Genomic DNA, 17,493 nt, shown 5'->3' with positions numbered 1-17,493 from the left:
TTCTTTCACTTTGTTAGTTCATAACTGGACTCAGGAGGATGTCTTGAGGTGGTTAAGAGAGTTTGTTGAGTTGCCTCAGTATGAAAAGGGCTTCAAAGAGCTGCGTGTCAATGGAACACCTTGCCTAGGTGAGACAAATCAAGACTGAACCGAATGAAAATTCAGCCTAGAATGTCTGGATATATATTGAAACTTACACTATGGATGTTTCAACAGCATCTAAAATGTAAATGCACAGCTTTAGAAATGTAAAAAGTTTTACAAATCTTTATATACTATTTATAAATATAAATCACATTTTTAGCCTGAACCCTAAATCAAACCAATTCACAATAGTTAAAAACTTTATAGGCGCATCAATTTACAGCGCTAGTCATTTTAGTTACAATACACTATTATATAGGCTAGATATTTTTAACAGCACGAGAAATCACAGAAAACAGAATGAAAACGTTATAGTGCATTAAATAAATGTGATACTACCTTTCAAAAAATACAGAAACTTTTTTGAAAAAGTAAGATGATTTAAAATAGCTCTTTTCTATTTTAATATATTTAAATGTAATTTATTCTTGTGATGCAAAAGCTTACTGTTCAGTGGCCATTACTCCAGTATCCAGTGTCCCATGATCCTATGGAAATCATTTTGATATGTTGATTTGCTGCTCAAGAAACATTTTCTTGTTATTATCAAAGTTGAAAACTGTTGTGCTGCCACATATTTTTGTGGAAACTGTGATAACTTTTTTTTCAGGATTCTTTGATGAATAGGATGTTCAAAAGCACAGTATTTATTTAAAATATAGATCTTTTGTAACATTCTAAATGTCTTTCTATTGATCAATTTAATGCATAACTGCTGAATATAAGAATTAATTTCTTTAAAAACAAATGTTGCTGACCCCAAACATTTGAATAGTAATGTATTTGCTTAAGTTTCTTGCTCTGTATTTACAGGATTGCTTCCAATGAGCCATCATTTATGAGCACATATCTGAAGATCCAGGACCAGCAACACAAACAAAAACTCAAGCTCAAAGCCCTGGATGTAGTGCTGTTTGGCTCACCTACACGTATGTATACACTTTACATATATTGACAGAGAATGTAATTATTTTGAAATAACCATGTTTCAAACTGTTATACATTCAAGATATGAACATTTCAGTGCCTGATCAACATTAGCTCTTGTTAAAATTAATTATGAAGTCAAATTGCTACACTAAAGAACCCCGTTAGCAGTGATTCAGTTCCTTGATTGAATTGTATGCATTGTAAAGCCATAGTATAATGAATTCTGATCAAACAGTTGTGGCTTTTTAAATGTCATTATTAAATATAGCTCTGACTGATGTGTATCATTTAAGCACATGTAAAATAAAATATCCATACATGCCTTTTGAGAACACAGGAGAATGACTCTCTGAGGGTGTAAAATATTTTCAGCAGATATCCTGTCAGCATGCAAAATAAACACACAATCACCACGTAATGTTTCATTGGCAGTCTGACTAATATCCCCATGTACTTTGCTTCAGGACCCCCACATAACTGGATGAAAGACCTGGTTCTGATAGTGTCAGTAGTAATGGGGATTGGTGGATGCTGGTTTGCACAGGTACAGAATAAAGCATCTAAGATACATATTTCAAAGATGATGAAGGACCTGGATAGCTTGCAAAGAGCTGAACAAAGCCTCAGAGACTTACAGGGGCAGTAAGTACATCTTCTAGATTTCTGATTGTTCACATTCAGAAGGAATTTAAACAATTCACTAAAATAAATAAACTTGTTTGATTTGCACTTGATTCAACAAGTCCCAGTTCATAAGTTTTCATAATTCAGTAATCCAGCAGTAGTTTTATTGGTGGTCTTATTAAAAAATATATATATTACCAACCCCAAACTTTTGATCAGTGGTGTAAAATATAGTGTTTTTTTAACAAACAAAAAATATCTGGCACTAAAATAGTCCTAAAATAATAACCTCCCTAAACTAAAAAAAAAGATTATATGTATGTAATCTTAAGATTAAATGTATAATTAGCTTTTAACCTAGTTAATTTAAATCATTAGGAATCAATTCACTACAATTAGACTTTCCAACACGTCATACATGAGAGAGTGACATTGAAGAACATTTTTTCAGGATCTTACAGCATAAACGCTGCATTTTGAATTTTTAAAAGGTTGGAAAAGGCCCACGAAGAGAAGCGCACAGTGGCCGTAGAGAAGAAGAATCTAGAGGAAAAGATGAAGGATGAGATTCAGGGTGCTCAGGAAGAGGCCAACCGCCTGCACCAACTCCGAGATGGAGCAGTGAGTGAACTCAGCCGTCTTCGATATGCAGAAGAAGAGCTTGAACAGGTAAGGATCTGCATTTCTCAGTGTTATACATCTCCTAACAAGATCCACTACATCCCATTGTTCTCTGGGCTCCTTGTACAGGTGCGTAATGCATTGAAGAGGGCCGAGAAAGACATGCAGTACCTCTGGTCAGTTCCTGAATCTTTGCAGCTGTGGCTACAGCTCACCCATGAGGTAGAGGTCCAGTACTACAACATCAAGAAGCAAAGTGCAGAACAACAACTAGTCACGGCTAAAGATGAGGTATTTTAGAGATGAATGACTCTCAAATATATTATCATGCATAGAATCAAATACACAGTGATTCATATTTTCAGGTTTCAATTGTTTTGCCTTTTGAATTAAAGGAATTGTTCACCCAAAGATGAAAATTTGCTGAAAATATACTCACCCCACAGACCATTTAAGATGTAGATAAGTTTGTTTCTTCATCGGAACTCATTCAGAGGTATGTAGCATTACGTCACTTGCTCACCAATGGATCCTTTGCAGTGAATGGGTGCCATCAGAATGAGAGCTCAAACAGATGATAAAAGAATCACAATAATCCACAAGTAATCCCCATGACCCAAGTCCATCAATTAACAAATCCATCAACACATTTTTTAAACTTAAAACTATTGATCCCTGCTCCTGGAGGCGTGCCATGGGCAGAGCTAAAGAGTCACAAGCACTTGTGTGCTAACAAAACACAGAAATTTGATGCAGTTTTACTTGCCGCCTGCAGTTCCGAATCATGACCGGGATCTTTTATTGCTGGGAACACTCTGTCTTTCAGTATCAAACGATGTGCAAATCCAGTGTTGAACTGGGTCTTGTTTATAAAACATTTGTCCATGGGAACAAACACACTTGCGAAACTCCGTTGCTGCCCCGGACAAACAAACTGCATTCACTGTTCACGTAACACTGGGTTCTTTGGGAAGCTGAACAATCTTTCCCTCACAACCAAAAACACTTATTTGGAGACATTCTTTTTGAGCATGTTCTGTGCAGCGGTGCCAAATGAAGCACACTGATGGGCGTGCTCTTGCTCTGGTTGACGTGTGCACCCGCTCTTCCGGGAGAAGTGCCCATACAAGGGATTCCACCCTTCATGACGTCGTGGAGGGCCATGATCGGGCAAAAAAAAAAAAAAACTTTCAGAAACTTATACAATCATGAAGAGCCATGAAGGTTCATATTTTGGTTTTGGGAGTCCCCAAAAGCAGTTTGACATGCATGCAAGGTCAAAAAACACTTTCATTGTCTTATAATATGCATTTATTTTTACCTTACTTGCTCAACGACTCCCAAATGATTAGCTCAACGATTGATTTTTCCAAACCCCTCCTTTGCGTGACGCTAATGTGCGGTGATTGGTCCGATTGGTCTCATTTTAATTTAATCTCGCCTGTAATGCCTGATAAAGCAGCATTTGTGATAGCAGTGCTGCTTTGTGTACAGCGTTACCGGGGAAAAAGCTATTTTACTGCGGCACTTGGTGTCAAAGAATGAATTTGCATTTTCATTCAGACCAACGTGAAAAAACCAACAAGTGGGCGGGCAATATGCTAATGTTTCATGTTGACGACAACATGAAATGTCTTGGGATTCGTTTTAAAAACGACTCGTTTCAATGATTCAGAGTCGACTCTTTTGAGAGACAATAACTTTATACATGGTGCACTTTCAGATTTAAAACTTTGCAGGATGTTTTCATTCACTTAGAGCTGTGTTACACTGCATGAAAGGTAATTTTCAAAAATCCATAATAGGAGCACTTTAATGATGGTTAAAGGGGTCATATGATGCAATTTCTTGTTTTCCTTTTTTTTAGTGTGTTATGTAGTTGTTTGTGCATTTATAAGATCTGCAGAGTTACAAAGCTCAGGCTGGGCTAAAATGCCTCATTAAAACACGCCCCTACATGTCTACGTCACTGAGGAAATATTTGCGTAATGCCACCCAAATGTTCCCACAAAGAATGAAGGCGTGGTTTCAGTAACCGCAGTAGTGTTGATGCAGCCATGTCAGGGAGACACTGTCTATTTCTATGTGAAAACAAAAGCACTTTATTTGGCCTTCCGAAAGTAGATGCAATTAGGAATCATTGGTTAAGATTTGTTTACAACAGAACAGCACAACCCAAATGTTCGAATTTGTGCAACACATTTTATAGACGACAGTTTTGTGGACCTAGGAGAGTACAAGGCTGGCTGTGCACAAAGGCTACTCCTTAAAAAAGAAAAAAGGGTCAATTACGACTTTTCTATGACAATCTGGCGCTTCTGAATCAGCGACTGGAAGTATGTTTTGTTATTAGTTTTGCGCAGTGTAGAGTAACACGTTGTGTGTGTGTGTGTGAGAGGGGAACAGCGTCACATCACAGCGGAGTGTACAGCCTGTCAGAAATCATAACACGTCAGCTGTCTTAACCGTGGCTTGTGTACTGCAAATACATACGAGCATCATCACTGTTGCGTCTGTCACGCGACTCTGTTCCCCTTTCGGGCTTGAACTGATGGTAAATCTAAGGACATTATTAACTGTCTTTATATTTACTTTGAAAGCTGAAGCTCGCGATTATGGTGAGGGGCGTTACATTTCTGACGCGCGCTTGTGGTGTTCGACCAATCATGATGCACTGTGTCAGCTGACTGCGCTTGTCGGAAGGAGGGGCTTTGTAGAAAACGACACATTTGAGAGAGGCAGGGCGTAAAGGAACTACAAAAATGTACAGTATTTGAAAAATTATGTTTTTTGAACATTAAAGCATGTCAAAATATTCTGTTACACTGAATACACAAAATAATGATCTTTAAAATAGCATCGTATGACCCCTTTAAAATAATTGTTTCTTCCAAAGCTTTTTGCTTCTCAAGACGTTAATTGATGGACTGAGATGATTGTGATGTTTTTAACAGATGTTTGAACTCTCATTCTAACGGCACCCTTTCACTGCAGAGGATTCATTGGTGAGCAAGTGATGTAATGCAAAATTTCTCCAAATCTGTTCAGATGAAAAATAAAACTCATATACATCTTGGAAGGCCTGAGGTTGAGTAAATTCTAAGCAATTTTTCAGCTTTGTGTGAATGTTTAGAATTGTATTATTCAATCACTTTGTATTTTTGCACAGGCTGAGAAGATCAATAAAAAAAGGAGTTCTGTGTTTGGTACGCTACATGTCGCACATAGCTCCTCATTGGATCAAGTGGATCAGAGAATTCTGGAGGCCAAGTAATTTGTTTATTCTCATTTTAAACTTAAGACACTGAATAAATAATGCAAGGAAATTTTTTTCAATATGGGTCCCAAACATTTTTGGGGCTAGTGTATCTATGCTATTTGTATTTACTGTATTTATTTCAATATTTCAATATTTGAATCATGAGTACACTTAGTATGGGCTTACAATGACCTGCATACTGTATGTATTTTGTTAAAGGAATGCACTAGCAGAGGTGACTGCTTGTCTAAGGGAGCGTTTGCACCGCTGGCAGCAGATTGAGATCTTGTGTGGTTTTTCTGTGATGAAAAATGTGGGACTACCCAGTCTCACCGCTACACTCTACCCAGACCCCAACTGGATGCTAATGCCTCGATCTGCAATGCAGTCCTATCAAGCGCCTGTTTCAGTGGAGGACATGGAGGAAGAATTACCCCAGATTATACCACAGATTCCTGGTTTGTACTTGGGTTTTTTCTTTCTTAGTTGAATGTGTTTTATTTCTTCTGTTTTTATATACATTAAACAAACTGAGATTAATATGTCAGCCGATCAGATTTAAATTTAATATTTATCAGGACATTTTATGCATGGTATCGAAAATAAATAGCTAACAACACATTACAGCACTTTTAAAGGGTTAGTGTTCACCCAAAAATGAAAATTCTGTCATTAATTACTCACCCTCATGTTTCAAACTCATAAAACCTTCGTTAATCTTTCAGAACACAAATTAAGATATTTTTGATGAAATCCAAGAGCTTTCCGACCCTGCGTCATGGTACTCTCGTGAGTGGTTGAGGAGATAGAAGAAATTGTTAAATAAAGTTATTTTTGTTTTCTTTTCGCACAAAAAGTATTCTCATAGCTTCATAAAATTAAAGTTGAACCACTGATGTCACATGGACTATTTTGAATTTTTTTTTTTAAATCTATTTTTGGCGTTTTTGCCTTTAATTTTGATAGGACAGATCAAAGTTGACAGGAAGCAAAGTGGGATGGGATCGGGAAAGGTCTGTGAGCCAGGACTTGAACTCGCGGCGCCCAAAGCGCAACGGCGCTGCATGTTGACGCGCTGCCCACGAGGCTACCGGCGCCGACAGTCACATGGACTATTGTAACGATGTGCTTACTACCTTTCTGGGCCTTGAACGTGGTAGTTCCCTTGCTTTCTATCCACCTTTTTCTTTACGTAAAAATGGGCGTGGCCATTTGTAAATTCTATGGGTCTAGCTTCCGGTCTCATCTGCGTCCAGCTATTTTTAGCTGTACAAAACAGTTCGTTTTGCTGCTTGATATTGAAAATTAGTGTGTCTTATCAAATTATTTTAATGTATTATCTTAATTATGAACACACTGCTTTGTAGTGCAAACAGTTTTACCGTTTACTGCACGTTGTTATTCTCCTCGTTATTTACCTATAGCGGCTAATGAACCGGAAGTCTCACCCATAGGCTTACTTCCGCGTTGAGGATAATCAGAATCAGAATCAGAATCAGAATTAGCTTTATTCGCCAGGTGTGCGCAAACACACGAGGAATTTGTTGTGGTTTTAAGGTGCTCCTGGTACATACATACATACAAACACATCTGACATGAGAACAGAAAAAACATTTAAATAGTAAGACTTAACACTAGAAGCGCCAGAATTCCAAAACTACTAGAACAGCCGTGAGCGGTCATTTTGACCGCTATATTATAAACTCTATAATCTCTAAATAAATTGCCCAAATGAGAGATTAATGTATTAACTGTGTTAGGATATCTTTTAAAAAAACAAATAACACCAACATGTAGACTTTTTATTTAGTTAAAATGATAATTATAAATTTAGAAATATTCGCATCATTTCATAGTAAAATGTAATTATTGCATATTCAGTATTTCTCTGTATTTATTTTACATAACTCAGAACAACAAAATAACATTTAAAATTATCTATTTGATTATGATTTTTTTTTTTTACAACATTTATGATACATTATAACACAGAACATAAGCTGGAAACAAGCAGCTCTAAAGTTAAAAAGAGTCACGAACGAAGTTTGGAACCATAAAACAATTACGCTACAAATTTTATATTAAATAAATATATCTATATCATGCTCAGCTATTTAAGATTCACAGTCAACACAAGTTACTTCTGTTCTTCTCGCACAATTTCCACACACGGGTTTGTGGCATTTGCAACAGGTGTCGCGTGTTTTATTTTGTTTGCAGATTCTCCGCACCTGGCACTGTCTCCGTTTTGGTGTCAGTTGTGGGGGTTGATTGTGCTTTTGGTTGGGACCTTGTGTCAACTGCGATGCTGCCATTTTTTAAAAGGCAATAATAATTTGTAGTCCAAGAATTTGTATTTATAATCAAATGAGCATATGCTAATAGTACTGGAGACGCTGACAGAGACAATAGAATCGCGCGAGATTTAAAGCGGTCAATATGACCGTTATGGCTTTAATAGGTAGAAATGCTCATATTTTTTTTGCCTTTTATGTAATTTATATAAAATCTATTGTAAGTAAAATAGAAACACTTTTAGGAAAAGTCACAAACCAGCAAGATTGTATTTTTTATTCAACAAAGTTATTGTACATATACATTTCAAAACGGTCATTTTGACCGTCATGGCAGTTCTAGTGTTAACAATGGATAATAATCATAATAATAAGTATGAATCTGGAACAGTAGATTTATGTACAGATTTGTGCATTATTTACTCTATATACAGCTGTATAAATAAACAGATATGTATGTGTATTTACATAATACTTGAGAAAGAGGCAATAATTAAAGATGGAGAATGAATAACAGAATGAATTACAGAACACCGGTAATGATTCATGTGTTAGCTGTTTAGGCTGGAGATGGCATGGGGAAAAACTGTTTTATGCCTAGATGTTCTAGTGCACAGAGATCTGTAGCGTCTGGCTGAAGGGAGAAGTGCAAACAAGTTGTGTCCGGGTGAGAGGGGTCTTTGATGATGTTACCTGCCCGTTTCTTCACTCTGGAGTTGTACAAGTCCTGAAGGCTGGGCAGGTGCACACCAATGATCTTTTCTGCTGTCCTAACAGTCCGTTGAAGTCTTCTTAAATCTGATTTGCTGGCTGACCCAAACCAGACAGTTATGGAGGAGCACAGAACCGACTCAATAACAGCTGAATAAAACTGTTTCAGCAGCTCCTGTGGCAGGTTGAACTTTTCAGCTGACGAAGGAAGTACAACCTCTGCTGGGCCTTTTTCACGATGGAGTCAATGTGAGTGTCCCACTTCAGGTCCTGAGAGATGGTGGTGCCCAGGAACCTGAATGACTCCACTGCAGCCACAGTGCTGTTCATGATGGTGAGTGGGGGGAGAGGAGGGGGGTTTCTCCTGAAGTCCACTATCATCTCCACAGTTTTGAGCGTGTTCAGCTCCAGGTTGTTGTGACTGCACCAGACAGCCAGCTGCTCAACCTCTTGTCTGTAAGCAGACTCATCGCCGTCCTGGATGAGGCCGATGACTGTAGTGTCATCTGCAAACTTCAGGAGTTTGACAGAGGGGTCTTTAGAGGTGCAGTCATTTGTGTAGAGGGAGAAGAGCAGTGGGGAGAGAACGCAGCCCTGAGGAGCTCCAGTGCTAATGGTGTGGGTGTTGGATGTGAGTTTTCCCAGCCTCACAAGCTGCTGCCTGTCTGTCAGGAAGCTGGTAATCCACTGACAGATGGAGGTGGGTACAGAGAGCTGTGTCAGTTTGTTCTGAAGGGTGTCCGGGATGATGGTGTTGAAAGCGGAGCTGAAGTCCACAAACAAGATCCTTGCATAAGTCCCTGGTTTGTCCAGATGTTGCAGGATGTAGTGCAGTCCCATATTAACTGCATCATCCACAGATCTGTTTGCTCGGTAAGCAAACTGTAGGGGGTCCAGCAAGGGTCCTGTAATGTCCTTCAGGTGGGCCAACACCAGTCTCTCAAATGACTTCATGACCACAGATGTTAAAGCAACAGGTCTGTAGTCATTAAGTCCTGTGATTTTTGATTTCTTGGGTACAGGGATGATGGTGGAACATTTGAAGCAGGAGGGGACTTCACACAGCTCTAGTGATCTGTTAAAGATCAATGTGAAGATGGATGATAGCTGGACAGCACAGGCTTTGAGGCAGGCTGGAGAGACACCGTCTGGGCCTTTGGCTTTCCTTATCTTCTGCTTTCTGAAGACTTTGCATACATCATCTTCACAGATCTTGAGTACAGGTTGAGAAACAGTAGGGGGGAGGGAGGGTGAGGGTGTGAATGGCTGTGCTGTGAGACGGTCGGTGCGGGTGTGGGGTGTCAGACCAGTCTTTTCAAACCTGCAGTAGAACTCGTTCAGGTCTTCAGCCAGTTGTTGATTGGCCTCAGGGCTGGGGGATGGGGTCTTGTAGCTGGTGATGGCTTTCAGGCCTTTCCACACTGATGTAGAGTCATTGCTTGAAAGCTGTTTTTTTAGCTTTCCAGAGTAGTTTAATTTTGCTACTCTTATTTCCCTATTCAGTGTATATTTGGCCTGTTTGTACAAGGCTTTGTCCCCACTCCTGTAGGCGTCCTCTTTGGCCTGGCGAAGCTGTTTGAGTTTTGCACTGAACCAAGGTTTGTCATTGTTAAATGTTAAATAAGTCTTGGTGGGTACACACATGTCCTCACAGAAACTGATGTAGGACGTCACGGTGTCAGTAAGCTCGTCCAGATCAGTAGCTGCAGCCTCAAAACACTCCAATCAGTAAGTTCAAGCAGACCTGTAAAACTTGCTCTGCTTCAGAAGTCCATCTCTTTACAGTTTTACTACAGGCTTAGCAGATTTGAGTTTCTGCCTGTAGGCTGGTAGGAGATGAACCAAACAGTGATCAGAGAGTCCCAGCGCTGCACGGGAACAGAGTGATATGCATCCTTTAAGACAGTGTAGCAGTGGTCCAGTATATTTCTGTCTCTGGTGGGGCATGTGATGTGCTGTCTATATTTAGGCAGTTCACGGGTGAGATTAGCTTTATTAAAATCACCGAGAATGATGATGAAAGAGTCCGGATAACGCTGCTCTGTGTGTGTGATTTGATCGGCCAGCAGTTCTAACGCCGCTCACGGCGCGTCAGGAGCAATGTACACACTCACCAGAATAAACGAGGAAAACTCCGCGGTGAATAAAAAGGCTTGCAGTTAATAAAGAGAGCTTCCAAATTTGGGCAGCACATCTTCTTTAAAACTGTCACGTCTGTACACCAGCCTTCATTGATATAAAACATAATCCACCGCCTCGTTTTCCCCGAGGACTCGTGACGCGGTCTGCTCTGAACAGCTGGAAGCCCGTTAGATGAAGCGCTGTCCGGAATGGCTCCGTTCAGCCAGGTTTCCGTTAAGCAAAGCGCTGCGGAGTTTAAAAAGTCCTTGTTTGTGCGGGTGAGGAGTCGTAGTTCGTCTGATTTATTTGCCAGGAGCGGAGATTCGCCAGATGAATGCTCGGCAGCGGAGTCCTAAACCCGCTGTTGGAATTTCACGAGCGCCCGGCGCGCTTCCTCGCTATGCCGCCTGAGCGCTTCTATAGGAACGCAGCTCCTCCGATTAAAATGTCCAGTAAAAGGTCTGAATGCTCAAATGTAGGCAGAAATTATTTGGTGTGCCGTTTCTGATGTCCAGGAGTTCGTTTCTAGTAAAGCTGATCGGGAAAAAGTTGCTTAAGACAGGACAAACAAACAAAAAAAGAACAAGTACCAAGCAGCGACAAACCATGGCTGCCATCTGCGGCGCCATCTTGGGTTGATCAATTAAAGGTAAGGTGGATACAGGGTCAGAAAGCTCTCAGATTTCATCAAAAATAACTTAATTTGTTTTCCGAAGATGAACGAAGGTCTTATGGGGTTGGAATGACATGAGGGTGAGTAATTAATTACAGAATGTTCATTTTTGGTTGAACTATCCCTTTTAGTAATTTCAATGTTAGATTACTCAATGTTTGATGATTGAAACAGGCATTAATTATTTTTATACTACAGGGGCCGTTGAATGCTTGAATCTGATTGGCTGACGAACGTTCTAAGGTGTGCAATTATTTTCAGGGAAACGCACGGCGAACGTAGTTCCAGGCAGCTCTTGACCGCATTACATGACCATATCACTTCGCCAAATGATTTCTGTTATTTCAAAGGTCTTACAACAGCAAAATAACCAAAACCCACAATGACACTGGCCAAACAAATAAATATAGTAAATAATATGATAAAAATGACAGAGCATGTCCATGTTTTTGCCACAAAATTATGCTTTATTATGTACGGAAAGCACATACTCTATCTCTCCCACTCTCTCTGCCTCACAGACCGCACACACATAACAGTTACAGTTTGCTCACACACTAGCATACACCGCGCTAATGTTTTTAGCGCTACTCTGACGATTTTATCAGTAGTTTAACAACTTAAAAACTACACGACTTCTCACAAGCGAGGTAACAACAACGGCGCTGTTCGTGAACAAACGGAACTAAGTTTCACGAGAGACATTGCTGCTGAACACTATTGAGAGACGCACAGAGGTAATTCTCTCTTTCTCTCTCTCTCATAACTTAGTTATTAACTGCATTAATCTGCTATCAATGGCTCAATCCTCCGTTACTAGGTTTAAAATTACATTTTGGAATTAGCAACGGAGGCGTTGGATGAGATGCGGAAGAAATAATCCTACTCACAATAGCGATTTAAGTAAAAATACGGGACGAATGCCTTGAAATATATCATTTGATCGATGTCTTGTGGTGTGGCAACCATAGTATAAGCGGTCCGATACGTCGGTCCGTTGAATTATTAGAAAAATAATGCACATTATTGTGCATTATTTTTCTAATAATCTAACGGCCCGTAGTCAATTATTCCTTACATATATTTTACTTTTCAGTCACAGTTGCACCTCTGAAATGTTCTCCACGGTCTCTGGTTCGCTCTCGCCGATCGGGGCATATTGTGCAATCACCTGACCCAGACCTCCTGATTCCCATACGAACTCCACTACGCAGATATGGAGATGAAGAAGAAGAGCATATCAAATTCTCCCCTCTAGTGAAACAGTATGTCAGCCAGGCATTTTGTTCTTTGATTTTGCATTGCATAGAAAAGAGCAGCTCAGAGATTCTTAAAAATACTTTACAATAAAGTTCAATTCATTAATATTAGCTAATGCATTAGGTATCATGAACTAATAATGACCAACAATTTTTTACATTTATTAACCCAGGTTAATGTTTATTTATGAATATCTTTTTTGGGCGAACATTTTCTGAGTGTCCCTTTCTCTGACAGGGAGTCTATGGAAGCATCTTCAGATACAGATTCTATCGGGTCCTCCATCAGCAGAATGTACAGCACCCTTGATGTCCCATCTCGGAGAAAATATATTTTCTCTGATAAAATGCCCCGAAAGATCTCCCTGGATGAACAAGACGACAGTCCCTCACGCAAAATCTCGTCGGAGGAGCTGGACGAGTCTTTGTTAGCAAATAACACCTCAAGGAAAGTTTCACGAGATGAACTGGAAATTAATGCTCCATCAAGAAAGTCATCTAGAGATGAACTAGAGGCCTCTGTGGACCCTCCTAAACAACTGAGTAGAGGAGAAACTGAGGCTAGTGTTGACTCAAGGAAATTACCCAGGGATCTAACTTTCGATTCCACAATGAGATACTACTCTACAGAAAAGATGTATCCAGCAGCAATCAGCATGGATAGTCAGAGACAACGATCACTCAGAGACAGAAAAGATCATATGGACAGCATTTCTAGAGTGATACCAAAAGCAGAACTTGATATAGAGTCCACAAGTGGAACTAGATATTCAGATGCCTTGAACACTTCCATTAAACACCAAGAAAACTGGGAATTTCCATCCAATATCCAGCGAGGAAAAGTGTTCAGGGAAAACTCCTTTGATGCCACCTTTGATAGTTCAGTGGAAAGCTCTAAAAAACTTAAGATGTTAGGCAAACCAGATTCATCCAAAGACATCCCTTCACGAATGATGGCACAAGATGAATTTGATGTGCCCATGGATTTTGAAAGACTAAAAATAAGAGATATTTCCATGGATATTGCTTCAAGGAACATACTGAAAGATGAGTTCGAGAGAAGCAAGTCCTTTAAAGAGAACAGGGATATCCGCATGGAAATTCCCTCAAAAAAAATCTCTCGAGATGAACAAGAAGTCGCAATGGAGACACAACGAATACAACGCAAGATAGACAGCTCTGTGGAAACTCCCATTGTTAAAATACAAAGAGAGATGGTGGGTCTATCTGTGGAGGCTCCAAGGCGCAAGATATCGCAGGAGGAGTTTCTGGTTGCAAACCCAGGACAGTTTGGCCCACCTGACCTCACCGTTAGTTCCATGATGTTCTGGAAACCAGCCTCAGACTCGCTCAGCTCACTAGTGTATGACGGCATTCTAGAAAAGTCCTACGAGGACCCTCTCATGCCTAGTCCTGGGAATCTCACTCATGCGGCGTCAGTGTCTTCCTCTTCCCAAAGCCTTCTTGGAAATGAAGGTCAATTGGCAAATTCGTCTTCTTCAGAATCTGTCAGTAAAGGCAAGGGCAAGAAATCTTCAAAGCTCAAGAATATATTCAAAAAGAAAAAGGAAAAGGAAAAAGATAAAGATAAAGACTCATAAAGGTCAACAAGAAGTAGGAATTCAGACACTTTTAAAAGGCCAAAGTCTCTTCTTAAACTGGTTCGTAATGCTGCCTTGTAAACTATAACATACGCAAAGCTAAACATGCTGAATAGAGTGTCCTTGGATTTTCCTGCAAAAGCTTTTTCTTTGATATGCAGGAGCCAAAACAAATGACCCTCAGCTAAATGGGTGCAATGTTGTTAAACAAAGAAGCAGAACTGCACTTTTTCAAGTGGGATTTAGAGACACTGTACTGCATAAGATGTTCTGTCAAGTGAAGCTGTTGAATGAGATATTCATTGCACATCTTTCTTTCTTTATTGCGGATGTGTTCATCATTTGTGAATGATGTACTGAGACTTTTACATATTAACAGATCATTGTAGCATTGAAGAGAAGATCACAACAAGCTTGACTTTATTTATTTTATTTACTTGTATTCACAAAAATGAAGACAAAACAAAACCAAATAATTAAAGGTTAACTAATATACTGCATTTACTACAGGACTAGTAATAAAAGCTTTTATTAATTGCTATTTAATAAATACATTTATTTATAAATAAAAATTTAAAACATTATTTATAAATTTAATTTAATCAATTTATTTACAATTTGAAGCACATGATCAAATAAGATAACTTTTTTTTTTTTTTCAGTTTTGCTAGTCCTCCTTATCATCCAAAGTTTAAAAAACTACAGTTTAATGAAGGAGGACGATATTTGTTTTTAATTATATGTTATATTTGGCATCAAACACCTACAATTATTTTCCAAAATGTAGTTTACAGACTTAACTGACCTTTTGACCTTGACTTGCACAGATTTTTATGACTTATATAAGTATTATTGTAGTGTCTGTCTGATTTTATTGTACAGCGTTTTTTTTCTTCAGTATGCAATATAATAGATTTGACTGGAGAAATATTCTTCTTGAAATTACATTTATCCTAATGTCACTGCAGATATTTTGTGGGAACCCGCCCTTTTCCATTCTATATGATTATGTGAAAATATAAAATAAAAATCAAATTGAAGGTTTATATTAAAGGAAATGTTCACCCAAAAATGAAAATTTGCTGAATATTTACTCCCTATCAGGCCATCTAAGATGTAGATGATGTAGAGAAATTTACCATTACATCACTTGCTCACCAATGGATCTTCTGCTGTGAAGTATTCATCAAGACATTTTAACTTCTGCTGTCGCTTCTGGCTAAAATACTCCACAATCCAGAGTCCATAATCCATAATAATGCTCCTGTGAAAAAACGTACACCCCCTGTTGTCCTTTCAGACCAAAACCTACCAACAAATTCGTTTAGAACTGTTTTCACTTATAAACAGTGTTCGAACTTTACAATTTCTCTACTGATTCAGACAAGATGACTTTTCCACTAGATTTCACTGGGAGAACTAGTTTATAACATCTTCATAATGGATTTATTACAAACGCAGCTTTTCTCTTCACAAGATGTAAATTGATGGACTGAAGTTGTGAGGATTACTTGTGGATTATTGTGATATTTTTATCAGCTGTTTGAACTCTCAATCTGACGGCACCCATTCACTGCAGAAGATCCATTTGTCAGGGTTATGTTTAGTTTTTGTCCTAGTTTTCATTGTGTTTTCAGTTGGTCTGTTCCCCTGTGACCTAGTTTTCGATAGCCCCCTAATTGTCATTCTGTTCACATGTTTGATTAATTAACTCGTTAATTCATTCGTTTGCTCCCTTACTTAAACCTTCAGTTCTCCCTTAGCCATTGTCCGTTCTGCTTTGTTTAGTTGTGTGTTACATGTCGAATTTTGCTTGGTTTTTCTATTAAAACAAGATCATTGAAACCGCACCTTTTCCTTTGCCTGCCTTCACACGACACGACTGTTATACCATTGCAGAGCAAGTGAATCTCTTCAGAATAAACAAGCTTAGCCACATCTTGGATGGCCTGAGCCATTCCAGCAGTCAGGGGTTTACAGATCTTTATCACTTTGAAAATAACCAGGCTGATACAGTGAACACTTCTGAGGCAAAATTATCTGGTTTTGCCAAACTTTGCATGATTAATGACAACAAATGTCTGTGAATATTTTAGATAAAGAATAATATTGATATGTTTCAACCATATGACCTGAAGTAATAGCAAATAAACAAGACATTCGCAAACACACCCTAGATCTATTTTTGTTTCCAGAGATATGTAGTTAAAATGGTCTCATCTCAATAAATGGAAGTTGTGACACAACATCTAACTTACATTTTTTATGTCATTATTTTGAATGAGCAAGCACCTTGTTGGCTGGTAGCATTAACTATTTAGTGTCATGAAACTCCCTAGTTTGAGTCTGAATTTTTCTTACCAATTTTAGAAATGTTTGATCTATCAGAAAAGGTGTTTTCCAGAATCTTTTGATGATTTGATGCTGTTCAAGGGTTCTTGTAAAGTGGTAATTCATGCTTTTATGTTTTTTAACCACAAATGTTTCCAGTGGTTGTTAGTTTTTTGTTTTGTTTTGAATCTGTGTGTGTTAATATATAGCTATAATGACTTCATTATTATTATTATTATCTATATATATTATAATAATCAATTGCATATTTGAGGTTACATTTTTAACCTGCTGCTGATACTGTTTTTTAAAACTAACAATTCAAGAGGGGAGTTTAAATTGATTGGAAATGTGGAAACAGGAAAACCACAACTTTCAGATCTCACTGCAGCAGTGTATACATTTAGAGCTTGTTTAGCTTACATGACAAACCTGAATGGAAAAAAATATGTGGGTAGAGGTTGTGGTTACGGAAAGGTACATGTGTATTGCTCTGTAGCCTGATAAAATGTACATCACAGTTAAATACATTCTCACAAAAACACACAAAAAACATGCAGACATTTAGTGAATTCAGGCCACAACAAAAACAAACATTTTGACTTTCACTAAAGAAAGAGGAATCAATGAAGTTCACTGTTTTATAAGTGACTTGTATAACAGGATGTTAGTAGGTTTCCTGTTATGGCCTGATTGAACGTTGTTACCTCTGAAATTCTTCTAAGGACTTTTATAACAACAGTTAAATCTCAACATGTTTCTGCTAGTTACAACATATCAATTTAGCTTCAGTTAGACATGAACTGATTGGCACAAATCATCTGCTGCGATGTGCTGACAACAATATAACATTTTATACATTTTGATTTTAAATTAATAATTGTGAAGATCCCTTTATATTAGAATAAAAAATTGTATTTTTTGA

The 17,493-nt window shown here is 38.4% G+C and overlaps 1 protein-coding gene and 1 long non-coding RNA gene across 2 annotated transcripts in view; one reads left to right on the top strand and one right to left on the bottom strand.

Moving 5' to 3' along the window:
• LOC131536027 (uncharacterized) overlaps positions 1-17,493 on the bottom strand; it is a 69,624-nt gene that overhangs the window by 3,131 nt on the left and 49,000 nt on the right. The gene's annotated exons all lie outside the window — the stretch shown is intronic.
• Positions 23-16,490, top strand: LOC131535974 (stromal interaction molecule 2-like). The gene is made up of 9 exons (XM_058768542.1): positions 23-128; positions 958-1,073; positions 1,539-1,716; positions 2,190-2,367; positions 2,449-2,610; positions 5,489-5,589; positions 5,798-6,036; positions 12,474-12,642; positions 12,875-16,490. The coding sequence occupies exons 2-9, from the start codon at positions 983-985 to the stop codon at positions 14,235-14,237; spliced, it is 2,481 nt and encodes an 826-aa protein (XP_058624525.1). The 5' UTR covers positions 23-128; positions 958-982; the 3' UTR covers positions 14,238-16,490.

The sequence above is a fragment of the Onychostoma macrolepis genome, chromosome 01 (assembly GCF_012432095.1).
Source record: "Onychostoma macrolepis isolate SWU-2019 chromosome 01, ASM1243209v1, whole genome shotgun sequence".
Lineage (NCBI taxonomy): Eukaryota > Metazoa > Chordata > Actinopteri > Cypriniformes > Cyprinidae > Onychostoma > Onychostoma macrolepis.
Note: the sequence above shows the minus strand (reverse complement) of the source record. Positions and strands in the feature narration are given on the sequence as shown.